Below are 25,644 nucleotides of genomic sequence, written 5' to 3' on the forward strand. Positions count from 1 at the left end.
TTGCTGACCGGAGCCTGATATAGCTGTCTCCTGAGAGATTCTGTCAGAGCCTGACAAATACAGAGGCAGAGGCTCGAAGCCAACCATTGGACTGAGCGCTGGGTCCCTGATGGAGGCGTTGGAGAAGGGACTGAAGGAGCTGAGGGGGTTTGCAGCCCCATGGAGGGAGCAACAATGTCAACAGGCCAGAATACCACCCACCCACCCCCGGAGCTCCTGGGGACTTGACTACTAACCAAAGAGTACAAAATGGAGGGACCCATAACTCCGGCTGCATATGTGGCAGAGGATGGCCTTGTTGGACATGAGTGGGAGGGCAGCCCTTGGGCCTGAAGGGGTTCAATGCCCCCAGTATAGGGGAATGCCAGGGCGGGAAGGTGGGAGTGGGTGGGTGGGTAGGGGAATACCCTCACAGAGGCAGGGGGAGAGGGGATGGGATGGGGGTTCTGGAGGGGAGACCTGGAAAGGGTATAACATTTGAAATTTAAATAAAGAAAATATCCAATAAAAGAAAATAATGGCAAAAAATGTTGCAGTTTAGCAAATAAGGAACAGAATCATATCTGACACTTTCAATTCCAAACACTCTGAAGGCATTTTTAAATATGTTTAAGAAAATGACATAATGAGAAAACAAATGTTGTAAAATTTTAATTAAATGAAAAAAGATTAAATAATATTCATAAAGAATTATCTATGAAAAAAGATTAACAAAATATTACCAAAGTTCTATCCTTTTAGAAAAAGTAGTAGATGTGGCGGTACAGACCAACAGTCCTAGCACTGAGGAGGGAGGCAGAAGCAGGAGGATTACCATAAGGTCCAGGACAGTGAGGGCAACATAAGAACACTATGCCTCGGAAAGGAAGAGCCAAAGGACCGCAGGTATTGGGAAGTTACAGTAGATCGGACTGCATAGGGAACAGTCTACTGAGAGGTATCTCAGCAGAGCTGTCTGTAAATGCCACTTCTATGACATCCCTATCCAATCTGCCACAGCACGTGAACCTGGAGAAAAAGCAGACCACTACACCCAGGCTGCATCCCTGACCATAAGATGATATAAGTAAAGACTAGAGGTCTTCTTTCAGTGAAGTAAAACTGCATTTCATCTTAACATTACAGATATACCTTCTATTAATGAAAACTCCTATGTCACTGCCTCTGCCCACAGAGGTGTAGGAGGTCGGAGGAGCAGTTTTAGAGGACAGATACTCACACCTGCTTCTCCCTAAGATTTCAGTCTGTCCCCACTGGGTCCTCCCAGTAGTTAAAATCCACTGGCCACACAGATGGTCCTCGTTAAACTAAATGAGTCACACAACCAAACCAAAAGTTGTCAACCTGGAAAAGGGTCTGGTAGGAAGAAGGGATGGGAGGGAGATAAGAATAATCAAAATGTATCATATGCTTGTATGAAATTATCAAGGAACAAAATTAAATTAAAAGAAAATCACCTGTCTTCAAAAAACCTTTGAGGTACAACCATCTTCATAAATACTATGCATGCACACCCAGACACGTACGGGAGAGGTGTACATTCACATGTGGATAGAGACCAAAAGTCAACATGTCAACACTGAATGTCATTTCTTTCGGTTCTCTCTCTCTTCCTTTCTTTCTCTCATTCATTCATTCATTCATTCATTCATTTTTTCCCCCCAAGACAGAGTTTCTTTGTAGCCCTGGCTGTCCTGGAACTCTCTCTGTTTATCAGGCTGGCCTCGAAATCAGAGATCCATGAAGGCTGGGATTAGAGGTGTGTGCCACCACGGTCCATCTTGTTTTCTTTTTGAGATGGGGTCTTTTATTAGCCTCAAGTGCCCCAGGTAGGCTACACTGGATGGTCAGTAAACCCTAGGGAAAACCCACCTGGCTTTGCCTCCCCAACACTGGGGTTACAAGTGCATGAGCCACACCTGGCTTTGTGAGGGCATCTGGGGTTGGAACTCTGGACCTTATGACTGCAGAAAAAGCCCCTTACTCAGAGCCATGCCCTACTCCTGTGATCATGCTAAAGTCACTTGGAAATGATTCTACTTACTCGCCATCCACATCTGGTCTTTTACACACACAGTGAAACTTGCCACCAAAATCTATGTAGAGATCGTCCTCCACGATATGGAAGATGCGCCCGATGACCAGTTTGTCCTTGGCAGGCCCCAGCTGGGTCAGTGGAGAGTGTCTCAGCATGGAGGCGAAGGACTCCACAGGTTTTGGAGACTCCTAAATATGAAAAGAAATATTTACGTTCATGAAATCCGTCAAAAAGATGAGAGTGAGTTTAACAGGGACTTAAAGAGGAATCTTCACAAAACCAATTTGCTAATTAATTAATTCAAGACCAAAAGTAGAAGTTTGCTCCAAAAGCCAGTTATACTCTTTTGCTTCCTCCTCTCCCCTTTCCTTCTCACAGCAGAACCAGTGGAAAGGCTGAGGAGGGCAGGACATCACAGTGACCCTCAAAAGCACAGAGATGAGGGAGCAGGGTTGTGGGTGGAACTGTCAGAAGCTGGACTCTTGCAGCACATCCAAGGAGAACACACTGACTTCACTCCCAGAGCTGACCTGCCTAGTCCAGAGGGCCTCCTCTAAAGTAAGTAAGTGGCTATTCAGACCAAAAGGACCAAGGGCTTTCATCACAGTCACCAACGGGAACATGAGTTCTCGTTTAGAATAGTTTTAAATAGATTGAGTTTGTCTTTACAACTCCTCTTTTTTCTGACAGAAAATCCCAAAGGGAAAATAACCTCTGTTTTGTGCTGCATAATTTCTACAAGTCTTTCTGAAGGTGTCTGTCTGCTTGAAAGTTGGACATAAGATGTTATAAAAGTATTTTCTTTTTCTTACACTTGTTTTTCAGATACTCTTCAGAAATCTGTGACTACAGCCGGGCATGGTGGCGCACGCCTTGAATCCCAGCACTTGGGAGGCAGAGGCAGGCGGATTTCTGAGTTCGAGGCCAGCATGGTCTACAAAGTGAGTTCCAGGACAGCCAGAGCTATACAGAGAAACCCTGTCTCGAAAAACCAAAAAAGAAAGAAATCTGTGACTACAAATGTGTTTTCTAGTCATTTTTTCATTTGAATACGGGATGTATGTATAGATGTTGGTGCAAAAGAAGTACAAATTTTCTATCTGTGAGAGCAAAAGGAATCTTAACAATTTGATCTCACTAACTATACCTGCTTACACCTTGAATTATACATGAGTTTTACATGTTAGTCAAGGATTATTAGTCATTTCGTGTCATGTATCTTCAATTACACAATTACATTTGTAATGGAATTTCAATGTTACTCTGAGGATTACAAACTCAAATGCCTGGCCCTGTGAGGATCCCAAGGAGAGTGGGAGGCCAGTCTGGTGGAAAAAGCTACCACTGAGCCTTTTAAAAATGCATACATGTTGAAGAAAACAATCAGACAAGTACAGACGTCATTTCATAAATAAGGCAAGGCATGCCTAAGGTGTTGAATTTGGCTCCAGAGCCATAATTTTATGAGCAAAATAGCTGACTGATACTTGATCCCTCAGGTGCGAAAGTGGTGGTGGAGATGCGGTAGAGGACTGGGGTTAGGGAGGGTGGAGGTGGGTAAGATAACTTATTACAGTAGTGTACTGGCTACTTTTGGGTCAACTTGACACAGCTGGAGTTATCACAGAGAAAGGAGCTTCAGTTGAGGAAATGCCTCCATGAGATCCAAGTGTAAGGCATTTTCTCAATTAGTGATCAAGGGGGAAAGGCCCCTTGTGGGTGGGACCATCTCTGGGCTGGTAGTCTTGGTTCTATAAGAGAGCAGGCTGAGCAAGCCAGGGGAAGCAAGCCAGTAAGGAACATCCCTCCATGGCCTCTGCATCAGCTCCTGCTTCCTGACCTGCTTGAGTTCCAGTCCTGACTTCCTTGGTGATAAACAGCGGTATGGAAATGTAAGCTGAATAAATCCTTTTCTCCCCAACTGCTTCTTGGTCATGATGTTTGTGCAGGAATAGAAACCCTGCCTAAGACAAGTAGGGAGTAACATACCGGGAAGGACTCCTGAGTACAAATGGTGAATGCAAACCACAGCAGTATCAGTAGATCTGATAGCCCAGGCAGGTCAGGAGCACATGCTACCAGCTTTTAACGCCTCAGAGTATGATATTAAAGTTCCCCAGAGGAGTCTCTTAGAGAGCAGGTCTTGCATAAAGACACGGGAAGAGCACATCCTGGAGCAGCGGTCCTCAACCTTGCTAATGCTGTGACCCTTTAACACAGTTCCTCAACCATCCAATTATTTCCATTGCTACTTCATAACCACAATCCTGCTACCACTGTGAATCACAATATAAAGATCTGTGTTTCTGGTGGCTTAGACAACCGCTGTGAAAGGCTGACACACACACACACAAGAGGTCATAACCAACAAGTTGAGATCCACTGTCCTAGAGACTCAACACCACCCATCCCTGAATGTCACTCTAGAGACAAAGCAGAGTTGCACCAAATAAGCCCTGGGGAGAAAGAAGAACCACAGTAGCCACTATGTCCCCTACTGGGAGCCACTAAACCCCCAGCTGCTGAGAGCTGCGCAGAGCACCTGGACAGACCCGAGAAAAATCAGTGTGGGGATTCATGGTGCTTAAAGCTAGAAGGGCTGTCACCCACACTCACTCACTTCCCAGTACTCCACGGCTGGCTTTTCTTTTAGTTTTTCTGCTGACTCATTAGCTCCACAGCCCAAGTAAAACAAGAAGACCCAGAACTTAAACATATATTTAGGGCCTATTCCTAACATACACAAAACTCCTTCATAACCATGAAGAGGTACCCAGGCTAACAGCAATATGGCAGCAAGTGGCACTTGTCCCTCAGGTTTAGAAAACAGTGTGTTTGACTGTTTAATAAGGATTCCTTTGGGCTGGCACCATGGCTCAGTGGGGAAGGGCACATGCTGACTAGCTGGGACCCACTCAGTAGGAAAGCACCAGCACACACACACACACACACACACACACACACATGCGCGCGTGTGCATGAAAATAAAATCAATTCCCCTGAGATTTTTAGTAAATCTATTTTAAAATATTTATCCCACTGTACATTTCTCTAAAAGTGTAATTATTTTTAATCAAATGGAAATTAAACATTCCTTTCTCTTTTGTTACCTTTGCTTTTATCACATTCTACCACAGCGGCAAATGTGCTTTCAATGAGTGAAGGATTTTACCGCAGCGTAAGAATCCTGGGTTAACACCTATATTTGTTCTTAAGCTGGATATCCATCCTCACTCACTGACTTTTGGATGTCCTTTTAGATAATTAGATTAGAACCATCTCTGAATTTCTGGGGTCCAAACCAAGCTATATTCATCTACTTGTCAAGTGATTTTTTAAAATATCAAATGTGCCAACCCCTACAACACATTCTGACAACAGGGGGTCCTTTTTCTGAAGTGTCTGAAGCAACTTTAGAACTGAGGCGTCTCATCTCCTTCCATGCTGACACAGCTCACAGACAAACAACCGTCCATAGACTTCGAGTCTGCTTCATAGAACTCAGTGAGTGATGGAGACCCCCACCACAAAGCTCATTCCCAAGGAAGGCAGATATCCTGGGACCAACTGCTTCCTTAAAGATTGGTCATAGAGCTTCACATGCCAGCTCATGTTGCCTGCAACTTCAGCAATACAGAGGCCAAGATAGGAGCAATGTCGTGAGTTCACTATCTGTCTGAGCAACTCACTGAGTTTCACAGTATCCTACACTAGGGAGTGAGAGCCTGTTTCAGAAGAAAGGAAAGGGAAAGTTGCTTACAACTCAGACTTCCTATCATTCTGTCGTACTTTTTTTCTTCCTAAACAGAGTGAAAATTGTACAGAACTACCAAGATAAAGGGAGAAAAAGCACAGGGTTTCAGACACAGGGAACAGTACAGCTTTCACTCACTCATTTCTCAAATATCCCTGAATGCCACTGTGCTCTGACTGGGAAACAGCCCCACTTACTAGTACTGATCTACAAGGTTGAGGAACTTCCAGAAGATGGAACTTGGCAGAAAGTAGGTCCCTGGGGAAAGGCCTTGGTTTTAGGCTAGGCCCGCTTCCGGGAGGCTCTCTGTGGGAGGTCCTACATACACACTCCTGCCACCATGAAGCTGTGTACCACCATGCCATCAACTTCGTGATCAACTGTACCCACTCAAGTTAAATGCCAACAATAACACTATTTCCTTATTGTTTCTTGTCTAGCATTTGGTCACAGCAGCAGAAAAAAAAATAACAAATATAAGTGCAATAATATAAACTGTGTGAAAGAGGAAAGGGACACAAGAGCTAGGGTCCAAAATGATGCTGAGAGAATAATAGCTGTTCACACTTAAGGATGAAGAGTCTTGTACCGCAGTGGCTTAAACATCTGTAAGAAGTCGGGAGTCAAAAGAGAACTTAATCAACAGAGTGATAACATTTGTGAATTGGTAAGAAAGTTGTCAGCAGCATGCAAAGTACACCAGAGGAAGGTGAGAAGTTAGTTTTATACATTTGAGTCTTATTACCTAAACTTACATAAAATTTCAAAGACTGCTGGGTGTCTAACAAACAGCTTACAGAAACACTGTATTATATACAGTGTATATATTTCTATGCCTGTTAATAATCATGTTTAGTGATAATATATAGCCACAAATCCCCCAAAATTATACCAAGTACTAAGTGCAACGGCTTTTCTTCACATTATTTATAATAAAAACTCAAGAACACAAAAAATATGTCTCACTTTAATAATACACATATCGTATATATGTATCTTAGGTTTCATTGCTGTGAAGAGACACTATGACCCCGGCAACTCTTAATAAAGGAAGATATTTAATTAGAGCTGACTTACAGTCTTACAGGTTCTGTCCATTCTCATCATGGCAGGAAGCATGGAAGCATCCAGGCAGGAATGGTGCTGGAGAAGGAGCAGAGAGTTCTACATCTTGACTTAAAGGCAGCCAGGAGAAGACTCCACTCTGCAGGCAGCCAGGAACAGAGTCTCTCTTCTGCACCGGGGGGACGCTTAAGAAGCCATCAAAGCCTGCCACAGCTATTCCAATAAGGCCACACCTCGTAACAGTGCCACTTTCCATGAGTCAAGCATATACAAACCACCACATTCCACTCCCTGGCCTCCATAGGTTTGTTCAAAAACATGAGTCTATGGGGGCCATACCTAGCCATAGCATAATGCAAAATACATTTAGCCTAACTTCAAAAGTCCCCATAGTCTATAACAGTCTTAACAATGTTAAAAGTCCAAAGTTCAAAGTCTCTTCTGAGATTCATGTAATCAATTAACTGTAATCCCCTATAAAATCAAAATCAAAACACAGATCACATACTTTCAACATCACAGGATTATGACTCCAGAACATCATGATGAGGAAATACTAAACCAAAGAAAGACCAAAAGCCAGCTGGGAAAACTCCAAACTCTGCATCTCCATGTCTGATGTCCACCTCCTTTCAGCTTTGATGACTACAACACACTTCTTCTTCTTGGGCTGTTTCCCCTCCCTGTTATCGGCTTTCCTCAGCAGGTATCCCTTAGATTTGATATCTCTAACATCTTGGGATCTCCAAGGCAACTTCAGCTTCAAAGCTTCTTGTTTCAATGTCTGGGATCCACAGATGATCTTCGGCACTCCTCCAAAGGGCCACTTCTCCAGCTCTGCCCTCTGTAGCACTCTAGGTTCTGGTTGTCTCCACTCCACTGCTGCTGCTGTTCTTGGTGATCATCCCATGGTACTGGCATCTCCAATACACTGGGGTCTTCCCTGTAACTAGACTTCACCAATAGCATCTCATAGGCTCAATTCATGGTGCCAAGCCTCAACTTCTTTGCATGACCCCTTCAGTCTTGGGTCATCAACTACAAATAAGGCTGCCCCTTCACCAATGGCCTTCCTTGGCTTATCACAGTGCCGAGCCTCAGAAGCTCTCCATGACCCCTTCATGTCTTCACAACCAGTACCACTGGGGCGAGTCTTACACATGACCAAGCCCAGCTGCTGCACAAGGTACAACCTTGGCTATCTCTAGAATACAGCTTCTTTGTGCTCTGAAAAGAACACCTCCCAGAAGATTTCACCTCAGTTATGCTGGTCTCTTCTTAATCATCACTAATTTCTTAGCTCCAGCATCAATTTTCTCAGTAGTGCCTTCTATTCTGGACTCTAAAGCAAGAAGCACATGGCTAAAGCTGCTGAGTTCTGCTACATTGTTCTATTACATTATCACCAACTTTCTGTTTTCCAACTCCTTCATCGCCTAAGCTTGCCTATCCTGGAACTTGCTCTGTAAACTGACTTTGAACTCAGAGATCTACATGCCTGTCTCCTAAACTCTGGGATTGAAGGTGTGGTCCACCTCAATTTAAGGTGAGGCCTGGATTTAAGTTTTTCTTCACCTAGAACTTGCTTTGTTCTAGGCAGGCCTTGAACTCAGAGATCTGCTTGTCTTTACCTCGTGGGATTAAAGGTTTGTTCTACCATGCCTGGACCTAAACGTAGCTGGGTGGGATCTTGTCCCAAGGTCACTACTCCCTAAATTCAATTTAATATCCTTGAACACAGATTTCAGCTCCATTTCACTTCCTAGTGTCTCTTTAATATTCGAACCATATATTTTATATTTTTCCTTTCTAAGCTTTCTATGCTTGTTTAAAATGCTCTTTATCCCTTCTGGTCCACTCGAGCACCGGGGTGCCTTGCCAACGGAGTCTCCCGACACCCGCAAGGGCCCACACAGGATTCCCCATGGGATCCTAAGACCTCTGGTGAGTGGAACACAACTTCTGCCAGGAGGCAGGTTCGAACACCAGATATCTGGACACCTTCCCTGCAAGAAGAGAGCTTGCCTGCAGAGAATACTCTGACCACTGAAACTAAGGAGAGAGCTAGCCTCCCAGGTCTGCTTATAGAGGCTAACAGAGTCACCTGGGGAACAAGCTCTAACCAGAGACAACTATAACAGCTAGCTTCAGAGATTACCAGATGGCGAAAGGCAAACGTAAAAATCCTACTAACAGAAATCAAGACCACTCACCATCATCAGAACGCAGCACTCCCACCCCTCCTAGTCCTGGGCACCCCAACACAACTGAAAATCTAGACCCAGATTTAAAAACATTTCTCATGATGATGGTAGAGGACATCAAGAAGGACTTTCATAACTCAAAGAAATACAGGAGAGCACTGCTAAAGAGTTACAGGTCCTTAAAGAAAAACAGGAAAACACATCCAAACAGGTGATGGAAATGAACAAAACCATACTAGAACTAAAAAGGGAAGTAGACACAATAAAGAAAACCCAAAGCGAGGCAACACTGGAGATAGAAACCCTAGGAAAGAGATCTGGAACCATAGATGCGAGCATCAGCAACAGAATACAAGAAATGGAAGAGAGAATCTCAGGTGCAGAAGATTCTATAGAGAACATCGGCACAACAATCAAAGAAAATACAAAATGCAAAAGGATCCTAACTCAAAACATCCAGGAAATCCAGGACACAATGAGAAGACCAAACCTACGGAAAATAGGAGTTGATGAGAATGAAGATTTTCAACTTAAAGGGCCAGCAAATATCTTCAACAAAATAATAGAAGAAAACTTCCCAAACATAAAGAAAGAGATGCCCATGATCATACAAGAAGCCTACAGAACTCCAAATAGACTGGACCAGAAAAGAAATTCCTCCCGACACATAATAATCAGAACAACAAATGCACTAAATAAAGATAGAATATTAAAAGCAGTAAGGGAGAAAGGTCAAGTAACATATAAAGGCAGGCCTATCAGAATTACACCAGACTTTTCACCAGAGACTATGAAAGCCAGAAGAGCCTGGACAGATGTTATACAGACACTAAGAGATCACAAATGCCAGCCCAGGCTACTATACCCAGCCAAACTCTCAATTACCATAGATGGAGAAACCAAAGTATTCCACGACAAAACCAAATTCACACGTTATCTTCCCAAGAATCCAGTCCTTCAAAGGATAATAACAGAAAAAAAAAAACAATACAAGGATGGAAACCACGCCCTAGAAAAAGCAAGAAAGTAATCCCTCAACGAACCAAAAAGAAGACTGCCACAAGAAAAGAATGCCAACTCTAACAACAAAAATAAAAGGAAGCAACAATTACTTTTCCTTAATATCTCTTAATATCAATGGACTCAATTCTCCAATAAAAAGACATAGACTAACAGACTGGCTACACAAACAGGACCCAACATTCTGCTGCTTACAGGAAACCCATCTCAGGGAAAAAGACAGACACTACCTCAGAGTGAAAGGCTGGAAAACAATTTTCCAAGCAAATGGACTGAAGAAACAAGCTGGAGTACCCATTCAGATATCGAATAAAATCGACTTCCAACCCAAAGTTATCAAAAAAGACAAGGAGGGACACTTCATATTCATCAAAAGTAAAATCCTCCAAGAGGAAATCTCAATTCTGAATATCTCTGCCCCAAATGCAAGGACAGCCACATTCATTAAAGACACCTTAGTAAAGCTCAAAGCACACATTGCACCTCACACAATAATAGTGGGAGACTTCAACACACCACTTTCATCAATAGACAGATCTTGGAAAGAGAAACTAAACAGGGACACAGTGAAACTAACAGAAGTTATGAAACAAATGGACTTAACAGATATCTACAGAACATTTTATCCTAAAACAAAAGGATATACTTTCTTCTCAGCACCTCACGGGACCTTCTCCAAAACTGCCTATATAATTGGTCATAAAACAGGCCTCAACAGATACAAAAATATTGAAATTGTCCCATGCATCCTATCAGACCACCATGGACTAAGGCTGATCTTCAATAACAACATAAATAATGGAAAGCCAACTTTCACATGGAAACTGAATAACACTCTTCTCAATGATACCTTGGTCAAGGATGGAATAAAGAAAGAAATTAAAGACTTTTTAGAGTTTAATGAAAATGAAGTCACAACATACCCAAACCTATGGGACACAATGAAAGCATTTCTAAGAGGGAAACTCATAGCTCTGAGTGCCTCCAAGAAGAAACTGGAGAGAGCACACACTAGCAGCTTGACAACACATCTAAAAGCTCTAGAAAAAAAGGAAGAAAATTCACCCAAGAGGAGTAGACAGCAGGAAATAATCAAACTCAGGGGTGAAATCAACCAAGTGGAAACAAGAAGAACTTATTCAAAGAATTAACCAAACGAGGAGTTGGTTCTTTGAGAAAATCAACAAGATAGATAAACCCTTAGCTAGACACACTAGAGGGCACAGGGACAAAACTCTAATTAACAAAATCAGAAATGAAAAGGGAGACATAACAACAGATCCTGAAGAAATCCAAAGCACCATCAGATCCTTCTACAAAAGGCCATACTCAACAAAACTGGAAAACCTGGACAAAATGGACAAATTTCTGGACAGATACCAGGTATCAAAGTTAAATCAGGATCAAGTTAACCATCTAAATAGTCACATATCCCCTAAAGAAATAGAAGCAGTTATTAATAGTCTCCCAGTCAAAAAAAAGCCCAGGACCAGACGGGTTTAGTGCAGAGTTCTATCAGACCTTCAAAGAAGATCTAATTCCAGTTCTGCACAAACTATTTCACAAAATAGAAGTAGAAGGTACTCTACCCAACTCATGAAGCCACAATTACTCTGATACCTAAACCACAGAAAGATCCATCAAAGATAGAGAACTTCAGACCAATTTCTCTTATGAATATCGATGCAAAAATCCTCAATAAAATTCTCGCTAACCGAATCCAAGAACACATTAAAGCAATCATCCATCCTGACCAAGTAGGTTTTATTCCAGGGATGCAGGGATGGTTTAATATACGAAAATCCATCAATGTAATCCATTATATAAACAAACTCAAAGACAAAAACCACATGATTATCTCGTTAGATGCAGAAAAAGCATTTGACAAGATCCAACACCCATTCATGATAAAAGTCTTGGAAAGATCAGGAATTCAAGGCCCATACCTAAACATGATAAAAGCAATCTACAGCAAACCAGTAACCAACATCAAAGTAAATGGAGAGAAGCTGGAAGCAATCCCACTAAAATCAGGGACTAGACAAGGCTGCCCACTTTTTCCCTACCTCTTCAACATAGTACTTGAAGTATTTTAGCCAGAGCAATTTGACAACAAAAGGAGATCAAGGGGATACAAATTGGAAAAGAGGAAGTCAAAATATCACTTTTTGCAGATGATATGATAGTATATATAAGTGACCCTAAAAATTCCACCAGAGAACTCCTAAACCTGATAAACAGCTTCGGTGAAGTAGCTGGATATAAAATTAACTCAAACAAGTCAATGGCCTTTCTCTACACAAAGGATAAACAGGCTGAGAAAGAAATTAGGGAAACAACACCCTTCTCAATAGTCACAAACAATATAAAATATCTTGGCGTGACTCTAACTAAGGAAGTGAAAGACCTGTATGATAAAAACTTCAAGTCTCTGAAGAAAGAAATTAAAGACGATCTCAGAAGATGGAAAGATCTCCCATGCTCATGGATTGCCAGGATCAACATTGTAAAAATGGCTATCTTGCCAAAAGCAATCTACAGATTCAATGCAATCCCCATCAAAATTCCAACTCAATTCTTCAACGAATTAGAAAGAGCAATCTGCAAATTCATCAGGAATAACAAAAAACCTAGGATAGCAAAAACTCTTCTCAAGGATAAAAGAACCTCTGGTGGAATCACCATGCCTGACCTAAAGCTTTACTACAGAGCAATTGTGATAAAAATGCATTGGTACTGGTATACTGACAGACAAGTAGACCAATGGAATAGAATTGAAGACCCAGAAATGAACCCACACACCTATGGTCACTTGATCTTCAACAAGGGAGCTAAAACCATCCAGTGGAAGAAAGACAGCATTTTCAACAAATGGTGCTGGCACAACTGGTTGTTATCATGTAGAAGAATGCGAATCGATCCATACTTATCTCCTTGTACTAAGGTCAAATCTAAGTGGATCAAGGAACTTCACATAAAACCAGAGACACTGAAACTTATAGAGGAGAAAGTGGGGAAAAGCCTTGAAGATATGGGCACAGGGGAAAAATTCCTGAACAGAACAGCAATGGCTTGTGCTGTAAGATCGAGAATTGACAAATGGGACCTCATGAAACTCCAAAGCTTCTGCAAGGCAAAAGACACCGTCAATAAGACAAAAAGACCACCAACAGATTGGGAAAGAATCTTTACCTATCCTAAATCAGATTGGGGACTAATATCCAACATATATAAAGAACTCAATAAGGTGGACTTCAGAAAATCAAATAACCCCATTAAAAAATGGGGCTCAGAACTGAACAAAGAATTCTCACCTGAGGAATACCGAATGGCAGAGAAGCACCTGAAAAAATGTTCAACATCCTTAATCATCAGGGAAATGCAAATCAAAACAACCCTGAGATTCCACCTCACACCAGTCAGAATGGCTAAGATCAAAAATTCAGGTGACAGCAGATGCTGGCGAGGATGTGGAGAAAGAGGAACATTCCTCCATTGTTGGTGGGATTGCAGGCTTGTACAACCACTCTGGAAATCAGTCTGGCGGTTCCTCAGAAAATTGGACATAGTACTACTGGAGGATCCAGCAATACCTCTCCTGGGCATATATCCAGAAGATGTCCCAACCGGTAAGAAGGACACATGCTCCACTATGTTCATAGCAGCCTTATTTATAATAGCCAGAAGCTGGAAAGAACCCAGATGCCCCTCAACAGAGGAATGGATACAGAAAATGTGGTACATTTACACAATGGAGTACTACTCAGCTATTAAAAAGAATGAATGTATGAAATTCCTAGCCAAATGGATGGACCTGGAGGGCATCATCCTGAGTGAGGTAACACATTCACAAAGGAACTCACACAATATGTACTCACTGATAAGTGGATATTAGCCCAAAACCTAGGATACCCAAGATATAAGATATAATTTGCTAAACACATGAAACTCAAGAAAAATGAAGACTGAAGTGTGGACACTATGCCCCTCCTTAGAATTGGGAACAAAACACCCTTGGAAGGAGTTACAGAGACAAAGTTTGGAGCTGAGACGAAAGGATGGACCATCTAGAGACTGCCATATCCAGGGATCCACCCCATAATCAGCTTCCAAACGCTGACACCATTGCATACACTAGCAAGATTTTATCGAAAGGACCCAGATGTAGCTGTCTCTTGTGAGACTATGCCGGGGCCTAGCAAACACAGAAGTGGATGCTCACAGTCAGCTAATGGATGGATCACAGGGCTCCCAATGGAGGAGCTAGAGAAAGTACCCAAGGAGCTAAAGGGGTCTGCAACCCTTTAGGTGGAACAACATTATGAACTAACCAGTACCCCGGAGCTCTTGACTCTAGCTGCATATGTATCAAAAGATGGCCTAGTCGGCCATCACTGGAAAGAGAGGCCCATTGGACATGCAAACTGTATATGCCCCAGTACAGGGGATCGCCAGGGCCAAAAAAATGGGAATGGGTGGGTAGGGAAGTGGGGGGGGGAGGGTATGGGGGACTTTTGGGATAGCATTGGAAATGTAATTGAGGAAAATATGTAATAAAAAATTTAGAAAAAAAATAATAAAATAAAAAAATAAAATGCTCTTCATGAGACTTAACCAAAGTCTATGATAGGTGTTTCTGAGACTTCTTTTGTCAGTGCAATTAATATGAGTCTCCTCACCTTAGTCTCAGGAAGACTCTCAGACAAGGGCCAAAAGTAGCCACATTCTTCTCCAAAATACCACAAAAAACAGTCTCTAGGCCACATATTGAAATTCTCCACTGAAACATCTTGGGTCAGGTCCATACAATTCTAATCACTCTCAGTAACAAAGTCTTCCCTATTCCTACTAGGACACCCCACTAAGCCCCATTGAAAGCATTCCACTGCTTTCCAGATCCAAAGTCACCAAATCCACATTCTTCCAAACAAAACCACGGTCAGGCCAATCACAGCAAAACCCCAGTCCGTAGTACCAACTTCTGTCTTAGTTAGGGTTTTACTGCTGTGAACAGACACCATGACATTTAATTGGGGCTGGCTTACAGGTTCAGAGGTTCAGTCCATTATCATCAAGATGGAAGCATAACAGCATCCAGGCATGCACGGAGCAGGAGGAGCTAAAAGTTCTATATCTTCATCTGAAGGCTGCTAACACAATACTCGGGACTAAACTTCTAACACGTGAACCTCTTTTGCCCCTCTCAAATGGGTTCAAAAGCCTACTGGCTGTGACAACCAGGATGCACTTCCATTTTAGCACTGTCCCAGACCACTGGTCACCTACAGGATTCATCAAGGCAGCAGGTGCCCATATACTGTTTGTTTGAGATAGGATCTCAGGTAGCCCAAGCAAGCTTTAAATTCACTTTATGGCCAAGGATGACTCCTGATTTTCCTGCCTCTTCCTTCTAAGTAGTGTTGGAATTACAGGTGTTTTATCATTACACACACACACTCACTCACTCACTACATATCTGTGTTTATGTGAAATGTGTGTGATGTATGTGTGTGTATACAGATGTATGAATTCACATGCACACTCCTGGATGTCAGAGGAGGAAGTTGTCTTTCTCTCTCACTCTTCCATTATGTTTCCTTGAGAAAAAGTCTGTTGCTAAACCTAGAATTCATAGTCTTTCAGCTGGACTAGCTGACCAGCAAGCTCCAGCTGACCTCCCAGCTTTGCCCACCTCAGCACTGAGGCACACGCATGCCCTGCTCAGATCCTCATGCTTGCACAACCAGAGCACTTAACCAATGCCCCTAAGCCCCTATATTTTAGTGGGAAGGAGGTTATGTAGGAATTCAGGAATAATGACTTCTATTTGTCTATGGAGACATGGTTACAGTCCCTCCTAAATGATGAAGCAATCAACCAAGAGCAGAGAGCAACATTAAGTTACCAATACAGTACCTATGCCTGCCACCTGCTGGAAGGCTGACACAAGGCACCATTCTGTACATTAAAAAAAAAAAAAAAAAAAAAAAAAAAAAGGACATTAGCAGTGTATAGCTGGGAATGACACTTGGAATATGGACTTGCTAGGCAGTATTCTGTGGTAAAAATATACCATGGTAACTCTTTAATCATTAACTAGTTCTTAAAAATAAATATATAGGTTGTCTCCAATGTTAAAAATAAAGCTGGGCTGGAGAGCTACATCTTCCAAAAGCTTTGGGTTCAATTCCAGAATCCACAACCATCTGTAACGGCAGGAGAAGTCAGCTGTATCTGTTTGAGTAGTCAGAGCTCAGGCAGTAGGACATGTCAGCAGAGACTCACTGCCCACACTACCAACAGTCAGGCTCACCATCCTCAAAAAGAAGGCAAAACCCACACTGACTCAGTCCCCAAAGCCTATAAATCAGGTTCTGCTCAAATCTGATTAGTTTCTTTTATTTCCTGTTACTTAACGCTAATTTTTTAAAAAGTGAGAAGGCTATAATCACAGCCTGAAAACAATATGAACAAAAAATGAAATTTTAATGTAACACTTAGAAGGAAAAAAACCCAAAGACATTAAAAGAAGGTAGCAATTATTTCTGAGCAAAACATGGGTGCTAATAAAGACCTACAATCAGAGAAACTAAGTCCAAGCTGAAAGTCGAAATGGAGCTAAATGGGTCAGATCATATGATTACCCTTCAAATATAGCACATGCTAACTAGCTTTCCTTTGTGAAAATGGACTACTTTTAACCAAATTTTAAGTATTGATAAAAGCTTACTCCCGGGGCTGTAGAGATGGCTCAGTGGTTAAGAGTGCTGACTGCTCTTCCTAAGGTCCTGAGTTCAAATCCCAGCAACCACATAGTGGCTCGCAACCATCCGTAATGAGATCTGACGCCCACTTCTGGAGTGTCTGGAGACAGCTACAGTATACTTACAGATAATAAATAAATCTAAAAAACAATAAAGTGCAGGTGGTGGTAGCACATGATTTAAAAAAAAGAAAAGCTTGCTCCCTTGTGAAGTCTATCTACTTCAATTTACTATTTCATTGCCTTTTGACAATTTTCACTGTAGAAATGAATGTTTCAGAAAAAAATTATTATTAACTCTTAGTAACTATTTCAGAATTCTACAATGTAAAGAAAAGGGGATGGCATAAAATCAGAACTATATTTTAACATTCCTTTACAAACTTAATAATTTCTAAGATATCAATGATTTGTCATGTGTTCAATAGGAAACTGGGAAGAAAAAAACTGGAAGGGTAAGAATGAAGCACATAGCTGGGCAGTGGTGGCACATGCCTTTAATCCCAGCATTCCGGAGGCAGAGGCAGGTGGATTTCTGAGTTCGAGGCCAGCCTAATCTACAAAGTGAGTTCCAGGACAGCCAGGGCTACACAGAGAAACCATGTCTCAAAAAACCAGAACTAACTAACTAAATAAATAAATAAATAGAATGAAGCACATGATTTTATTACATTTATATAAAACATATAAAATAAGATCATTTCTTCTTTTATATTGAAACAAATCCTTTGGTATTCATAAAAAACTCAATGACTAATTTAAATCTTTTATCATGGACTGGAGAGATTGCACAGTGGTTAAGAGCGCTTGTAGAGGACCCAGGTTCCATTCCCAGCATCCACACCATATACACACAAACATGCAGGCAAGACACTTGTGTATATTAAACAAACTTCTGTTGTTTTGGTTGGATTGGTTGGTGTTGTTTGGTTGGTTGTTTGGTTTGGTTGGTTGGTGTGGTTTGGTTTGGTTGGTTGGTTGTTTGGTTTGGTTGGTTGGTGTGGTTTGGTTTGGTTGGTTGGTGTGGTTTGGTTTGGTTGGTTGGTGTGGTTTGGTTTGTTTGGTTGGTGTGGTTTGGTTTGGTTGGTTGGTGTGGTTTGGTTTGGTTGGTTGGTGTGGTTTGGTTTGGTTGGTTGGTGTGGTTTGGTTTGGTTGGTTGGTGTGGTTTGGTTTGGTTGGTTGGTGTGGTTTGGTTTGGTTGGTTGGTGTGGTTTGGTTTGGTTGGTTGGTGTGGTTTGGTGTTGTTTGGTTGGTGTGGTTTGGTTTGGTTGGTTGGTGTGGTTTGGTTTGGTTGGTTGGTCTTTTGAAACTGGGTCTCTCTTCAGACTCCTGGCTATGCTGGAACTCTCTATGCAGACCATGCTGGCCTTGAACTCACAAAGAGTGCTGGGATTAAAGGCTTATGCCACCACACATAGCTAAGTAATTTTAAATTAAAAAGAAAAAAGGAAGGCAGGGAAGGATAGAGGGAGAGAGAAATTTTAACAAGAAAGTAAAAATACTTAAAATTTGTATGAAATCCATCTTAGATATTTTGAAAATTTGTAAAACTACCAAGTGTCCTATAGTGTCAGTATTCTCAATACTCTAAAGCAGAGGGTGGTCTACTGTGCAAACCACTCTCTGACCGTGCTGAAGAGGGAGGGACAGGACGCCCTCTAGTGTAAGGAAGCAGCAGTACTAGCCACAGAACACCAAAAAAAAAAAAAAAAAAAACCATTCTTTGCTCAACACTGCCATCTGTGGGCAGTTAACATGGGTTATAAACTTAACCGTCCCCAATGCTATAAAGTCATAGTGTCTAAGTTGACATAAGAGAGATTTAGAATTCAGGAGGGAAAGACTGGGATGTCACTCAGATACAACAATTTATCACTGGCAAGGTCAGGCTGTGATGCCCTACCCCACAAAGGAAAAAGAGACAGAAAAATACATGTACAGAACTATCTTCAGCAGATGTCTACCCGTTCCTCATATAGCAGAATGAGCTCTGTTGACCACAATAATGAATAGTATTTGGCCCTTATGCTCAATAACTGAAAAAATAGCAGCATCAAAGCTGGGAAAAGATGTGGCCACATGAACACACAAGTAACCATAGAACCCACAGGTCCTTTAGATCCAAGTTTGCTTTATATAGTAACACCCACAAAATTAGGACAAAAAAATTATGTGGATCAATTCTGACTTCTTAGCATATATGAAAATCCAACAGGGAAACCCATTATTTTTAAGACTAATGTAATATATGCTAAAAAAAAAAAGTTAGTGTGTATCACTTGAAATTTCATTACTACATATACATATTTTCAAATCCAAAAATAGGCATCTGAGTTGCTATTTTTTGCATAATTACTCAACCATCAAACTAAGTTTTATTACAATTTAAGTCAACATATATTCTTACACACATGTATGGATTCATGCAATAATCCTAACCTTGCTTTTTCCAAGAGTTGTAACTACAAAGACAAAATGGGCTCAGAAATGACTTCATGAAACTACAGAATGGTCAGCGTACTATAAGACAGTGGTGAAGCAAAGCCCAGACCGTTCAAAGGTGTTTCATACAGTTGGTAGGCTCACTAAGGGTAGACGAGTGAGTCCCTCAGTGAATCATGGGAAACCCATCTCAGGGGAAAGAGCTTCATTTAGGAAACAGCAATGTTCATCTTCAGAGGAAATCAAGCATAAACCATCTTACTAATGAACTCTTACCTAAACCCCAATATGCATGCTAGAAGTGTAATTTTTGTGACTACAAGTATATCTTATAGCTTATTTATCAAGTAAAATATACAAACATCAGCAACTTTGACTTAATATCAGGGATGAGGAATATCAATCCCAGTTCCCAATTCCTGAAGGTTGGTTTAGTCACCTGACATCAAGAAACTAGAGTTCAGCAGCAGGCACTTGCACAGGCATGTGTTAGGCCCTGAGTTCCACCCCCAGCAATGCAGACCAGTAAGAGCAAATACACACATGATGAAAACGGGGTGAGGTGGTAAGAAGACGGACGTCACAGCACAGTCCCTGGGAGGTCATCTGGACAGGCACAGTAGACCTGTCAGAGGTGAGCTGTGTGAGGCTTTCTCCCAGTGGACACCCTCTACATTTGCTTTCATAAGCACAAAGTTACAAACGCCCACCGTAGCATTATCAACCTGAGCATTTGCAAGGCAGGCCTTTTCTATTTAAGTAAGTTATAAATATATATATAACCATAATATAAAATATTAGCAGAATTGTTAATACTGTGTATACAGTGAACATATGAGGCAATAAGGAAAGACTCAAAATTACACTTAGGTAAATATAGCAATTTTCAGTAGTAACAACTAAACTACGTTATGTTTACTGGCAAGGGCTACTTTCAAGTGCTTTAAATAATGAATTGTTTAACCCTGCAATAGTCTCATGGCTCAGCTTTCTTTTATAATAAAAGGAAAAGGAGAAAACAGATATGTAGTAGTTTTTCAAAAAATACAGCTAGAAAGATGGCTCAGTAGTTAAGAACACTGGGTTCAATTCCTAGCACCCACAAAGCGGCACACAATCATCTACACTCCAGTCCAGAGAATCATCTGCTCTCCTGAGCATGCAAACGTGCAAACATGCACATGAAAACTTTTTAAAATTTTAAATATACCTAGTAAACAAAACAAAACCAAGAATTTAGGCCAAGACTTTGTGAATCCAAGAAGTATAGTGTTTTGCAGGGATGTAACTGCAAACTGTATCTATCTACAACACAAGCCAACTGTGTTTTTAATGATATATATGTTGTGGTTTATATATATATATATATATGTATAATTATATGTATTATATTATGTATTATATATATATATATAATCCTTGGGAATGATACCTTCCTGTGCTTTTTAAGTCAATGTTACTTTTATACTTTGTAAATAAACTTTTTTAAAAGTCCTGATCACACAGTACTTCTTCATCTTCTAATTTCAGGGTATTTTTCAATTAATTAAACCCAACTCTAAAAAGTGATGTGAGATTTTGCTCACAAACTAAATCCCTAGCAATCCCTAACAACTGCTTCTGTGCCTCACCACAAATGTTAAGAAAGGAACGCAGCAAAACTTCCAGCAAATACTAAACTTAAAGCTCGCGGGGTATTTTGAGCTTCCTAGCTATTCTAACATCATTTCTGCTCAATTACTATGATGGACAAGCACATTTAACTAAGAGCCCAACCTATCCTATGTGTGTAACGGCTTGTGAGTTGTCACAAGCAGTAACAACTCAAGTCCCTGTGTGACTGTGTACTACTTATCCGTACATCCACTTGGTAAACCTGATACTTAGTCTCCATTGTCAGCCCAACTAGACAGTAGAATCATGGAAGAGACACATCTCCTGTATGTGAGGGTGTTTCCAGACGCAAAGGAGAAAGCTCACCCTGAATGTGGGCGGCACTACCCCACAGGTCCATTCAGAAAAATGGAAAATGAGAAGGAGAGCTGCGAATATCACTCATCTCCCTCTGCTTTCTGGCTCCAGGCACATGTAACCAGCTGCTTCCGGTTCCTGATGCCCAGCAGAGCCTTCTCTGCCAATTGGGCTATGCCCTCAAACCATGAACAGAAAACAATCCTTTCTCCCTTAAGCTGTTTGTTGTCAGGTACTTGGTCAGAGCAAGGAGGAAAATAAGTAAACAGACAGCAAACATTTACCGAGGACCCATCATGAGCCACACAAAGTGCTCACATAGTGAGAACAAACCAGAACAAGAGAAAAAAAGACCTTTGCCCACCTAAAAGCTCATTAGATTGGGGTTAAGGCCATGAAAACCTTTATCCTAAAGAGTACTAATGTGGCACAAACTACCATATTAGAAATGACCAGTGCCTGTAAGTTAGGATTAGACACGTGCACAGTATCTTTTGTTGTTTTGGGTTTTCTATTTCTCCAGTGAAAAGCTTGATTTTATTGTCTCACTGAATTGTACACTTCAGCCCTTAGTCATAGCTTAGACAGACTTATTTGGGGGGTTGGGAAGGGGCATGCCACAAGGGATATGGGGAGGTCAAAGAGCAGTTTGCAGGAATCAATTCTCTCCAGGTCAGCAGGCTTAGCAACCAATGCCCTCCCACCCTCAAATGACACTTTTTATCTTATTATAACACAAGCCCAGGCAAGTCATAATGACACATGAGAGGTAGAGCAGGAGTGCGGCACACACAAGGCTGTGGTATAGCCTAGGGGACTGTTTCCTGCAGCTTTACGATGGTGCTGTCCCATAGCTCTGCCTCCACCTCTACAGTCGCTATTACCCACAACCTCAACGGGCGCATGCATTTGATACCTGATAAACCCCATGGTTAGAACAGCGTCTCACCACAAAGCATTGATAACCCATTTAATGAGGACAGTAATTCCAAAAGCATTCCTGAAAAGCCACCTCGCTGTGTCTTGTCATGGAGCCCAGCACTAGAATATCTCAACTGAGTGCCTCAGTCTAGATGCTGCAAAGCTGCAGAGACCCTGCAAAGCAGAGAACCTAACCTGTACAGCGGAGATTGCAACCCAGCCTCCTTACGCTCTCCTCCTCAAGCATTTATTCCAACTAAACCAAGATTCCCAAGAATTATTAACAAGGAACTGGGGGCTGGAGAGATGGCTCGGTGCTTAAGAGAACTGACTGCTCTTCCAATGGCCTTGAGTTCAAATCCCAGCAACCACATGGTGGCTCACAACCATCTATAATGAGACCGGATGCCCTCTTTTGGTGTGTCTGAAGATAGCTACAGTGTACTCACATATAATAAAAGACATAAATCTTTAAAAAAAAAAAAAAGGAATTGGTAAGCTATATTTCACAGCCAAATGCATCTACTCGCTGGGTAGCAGAATGATGTTTGCTAAGCTGTGTTAGAGACTCCATGCAGTGTGAACTGGGCAGAGCAAATAAAGTGTCCTGGGACTTGCAGAAAACAGAACACTCTGATCAGAACGGTCTTCAGAAGGAAAAGGAATCACGGCCACTGTTTCATATCTGAGAGCTTCCCTTCATTAGACTAACCACTACTATGTGAAACCCACAGCTATGGGTAAGATGTCCACTAAGCTGCCCTTAGAACAGGGAGAGTACTCTGGTTTACCTGACGGTCCTAACTAATCCCAACAGAACTCAAGATAAAAAAGGAGCAGATGCAAGGTCATCATGAGGTACTGAGTAAGAAGACAGTTGTCACTGGCAGCTTTGAAGATGGGAGAGGCGGCTCCTGAGCCAAAGAGCACCGAGTCCCCACAACAGGGCCACAGGAGGAAAGTTACCCCCAAAGCATAAGGAACTGAAGCTTCTCAGCATCCTACTGCTGAGGGAAGAACTAGGAATTCCTACTGTGCTAACCTGTGAGCCAATGCGGAAATCATATTGTGGCAGTAGCTCGGGAAATGGGAACCCATCAAGATCCAGCTATGCCGCTCTTAGGCATATACATTACATAAGGGCACTTGCTCAGCCATGTTCATTGCTACTCATGATAGCCAGAAATCGGCAGCAACCTAGACATCCCTCAGCACAAGACTAGATAAAGAAAATGTGGTATATTTACACAATAGAGCACGTCTCAGCTTAAGAAAAAAAAAAAAAACCCTCCAGGTAAATGGATGGAACTAGAAAAATCATCTTGGTGAGGCGTCCCAGAGCCAGAGAGAGAAATTTGGTATATATTCACTGATATGGGAGTCGATGATAACCTAGCAACAATCTGCAGAACACAGATGTTAGGTAGGCTAGGTATAGATTAAGGGACTAGAGGGGACAGACAGATCTACCCAGGAAAGGGAATAGAAGAAACAGCCATAGATTGAAGGATGTGGAACAGACCCTAATACAGCAGAAGCTTTCTAAAACATACACATATATGAAAAGGTGACCTAATTGAAGTTGACAAATAATGAGGGAGACAAGAGTCCCATGTGGCCATCTCTTGTCACAAAATGAAGCTTCCAGTCACAGGATTGTGTTACATCTGACTGAGCTGCTAGCCAAAGGGATCCACGAGAAGCCTCAAGCAACTGAAGCTGTTGCCAAAACTGTAGGCTGCTCTCCACAAACTGACAGCAAGGCCCACTGCTGAAGACAACACCTACTTATTGAACATGGAGAACACTGAACGTGGCCGGTGCCTAAATAAAGTCTTCACCCTTATGTTTTAAAGTTAGTCTACAGGCTTCTAAAAGAGAAATATAAACACCAACCCAGCCACAAACCCTTTGATCTAAAATGGTGTCCTGTCTGCAAGATATGCTGGTATTACAAAGCTTGTGGAGTAACCAACCAATATCTGGTTTGACTTATGAAACCCATTCCGAACACTGCTTGAGGGACCTCGGGTAAATCCAAATACTACTGTTCTTAAAAAAGAAAAACAATGTACCAATAAAATTATTCTTAATACGATTCTGTATGCTCATAGATCAGTGTCTTGCTCAGTCATCATCAGAGAAGCTTCCTCCTGCAGCAGTTGGGAACTCATACAGACGCCCTCAGCCAGACAGTATTCAGAGGTGGAACATCCTGTCCTAACAGGGATGTCTCCATCATATCCCTCCACTCAGTGTGAGCCCTAAAGAAGAGGAGATGGGAATGGTATAAGAGCCAAAAGGTTGTGGAAGACACCAAGAGAACAAGGCTCTCTAAATCAACATGAACAAAGCTGGCAGAGACTGGAAAGCACTCACAGGGCTTGCACCAGGCCTACCCCAGGTCCTCTAAAGTGTGTCGCGGCTTCCAGCTTCTATGGGACTCCTGAGTGTGTGCACAAGTGCCTGTATTTCCTCCACCTCTCTTGAGCTCTTTAAATTCTATTTGTTTTGTCCAATTCTAATATGTTAAGTTTTTGTTATCTTTTTATATTTTCATTTTCTTATTTTAAAAGAACTCCTAGTGCCCTATAAGTAAAAATTTGTGTTTTAAGCCACTACATGTGGCAAAAATCTCAAAACTATGTCCTGGGGTCCTTCCCATCACTAGATCAAAGAAAAGTTTTGGCACTCAAAACTAAGATGACCCTACAATCCTGAGAAATAGCTACATGTGTACTGTTCAGCAATACCCACTAGAGAACAAAAACTGGAAATTCAGATTTTTCTTATATAACCCAACCTCATGTATACCCGAGTCTCAGAATTTTTAAAAATCCCAGCCTTTTGTATTTGCACTACTTCATGTATCTAAATTATTTTACAATGTTTTACACAAAGGGGGAAAAAACTATATTTTTAAAATAAAAGGTCACTTGCAATAAAGGAAAGTGAAACACTGACAGTTTAAATCATACGCCCAGTTCACAATAGCTTTAAGTGTCAATTCAATTAAGATGCTTGTGACAGGCCTCGAGCCGCCTTGTGGCAAGGCTAAGACCTGGAGTCGTTTTCCTCCAAGTCTGACGGGTCGCCCCACAAACCCGATGGATACCTGGCCCAGAATGTGTCACAAAGGTATGCAGAGAGAACCCACAGGAGCGTAAAAGCCATGGAAAAGGAAGAAAATATTAATCACACGCTCTGCTGCAGGTCAAGGGTAGAAAGCTACCCCCGCCGCTCCAGTCGCTCCTCTCCTCATCCCTAAGTCACCGGCATAGCCCATGACAAGAAGGACAGAATTCACCCCCAACCCACGCTGGCCCCTCCCTGGAGTCGCCGCCTGAGCCCCACCCCAACACCGACGGGCTCCCGCCCCACCACGCCGGCTCCTCCCAGCGTCCCGGGCTTAGCCCCTCCCCACGCTCGGCCCGGCGTGCGGACGTGGCGCCGCGAGGCCTGCTTA

The 25,644-nt window shown here is 42.0% G+C and overlaps 1 protein-coding gene and 2 long non-coding RNA genes across 3 annotated transcripts in view; 1 reads left to right on the forward strand and 2 right to left on the reverse strand.

The window, feature by feature from the left end:
- Mrps28 (mitochondrial ribosomal protein S28) overlaps positions 1 to 25,644 on the reverse strand; it is a 121,712-nt gene that overhangs the window by 95,796 nt on the left and 272 nt on the right. The window contains exon 2 of the mRNA NM_025434.3: positions 2,045 to 2,226. Within this exon, the coding sequence (NP_079710.3) occupies positions 2,045 to 2,226 (182 nt within the window). The remainder of the gene's footprint in view (positions 1 to 2,044; positions 2,227 to 25,644) is intronic.
- Positions 2,214 to 2,937, forward strand: Gm52600. The gene is made up of 3 exons (XR_003954435.1): positions 2,214 to 2,278; positions 2,417 to 2,596; positions 2,864 to 2,937. It is a non-coding gene; the product is annotated as a predicted gene, 52600 (long non-coding RNA).
- Positions 18,976 to 25,631, reverse strand: Gm52601. Its single transcript, XR_003954436.1, has 2 exons — positions 25,533 to 25,631; positions 18,976 to 24,442 (listed from the first exon to the last, which is right to left on the reverse strand). It is a non-coding gene; the product is annotated as a predicted gene, 52601 (long non-coding RNA).

Source organism: Mus musculus, chromosome 3 (genome assembly GCF_000001635.26).
Source record: "Mus musculus strain C57BL/6J chromosome 3, GRCm38.p6 C57BL/6J".
In the NCBI taxonomy this organism is placed as follows: domain Eukaryota; kingdom Metazoa; phylum Chordata; class Mammalia; order Rodentia; family Muridae; genus Mus; species Mus musculus.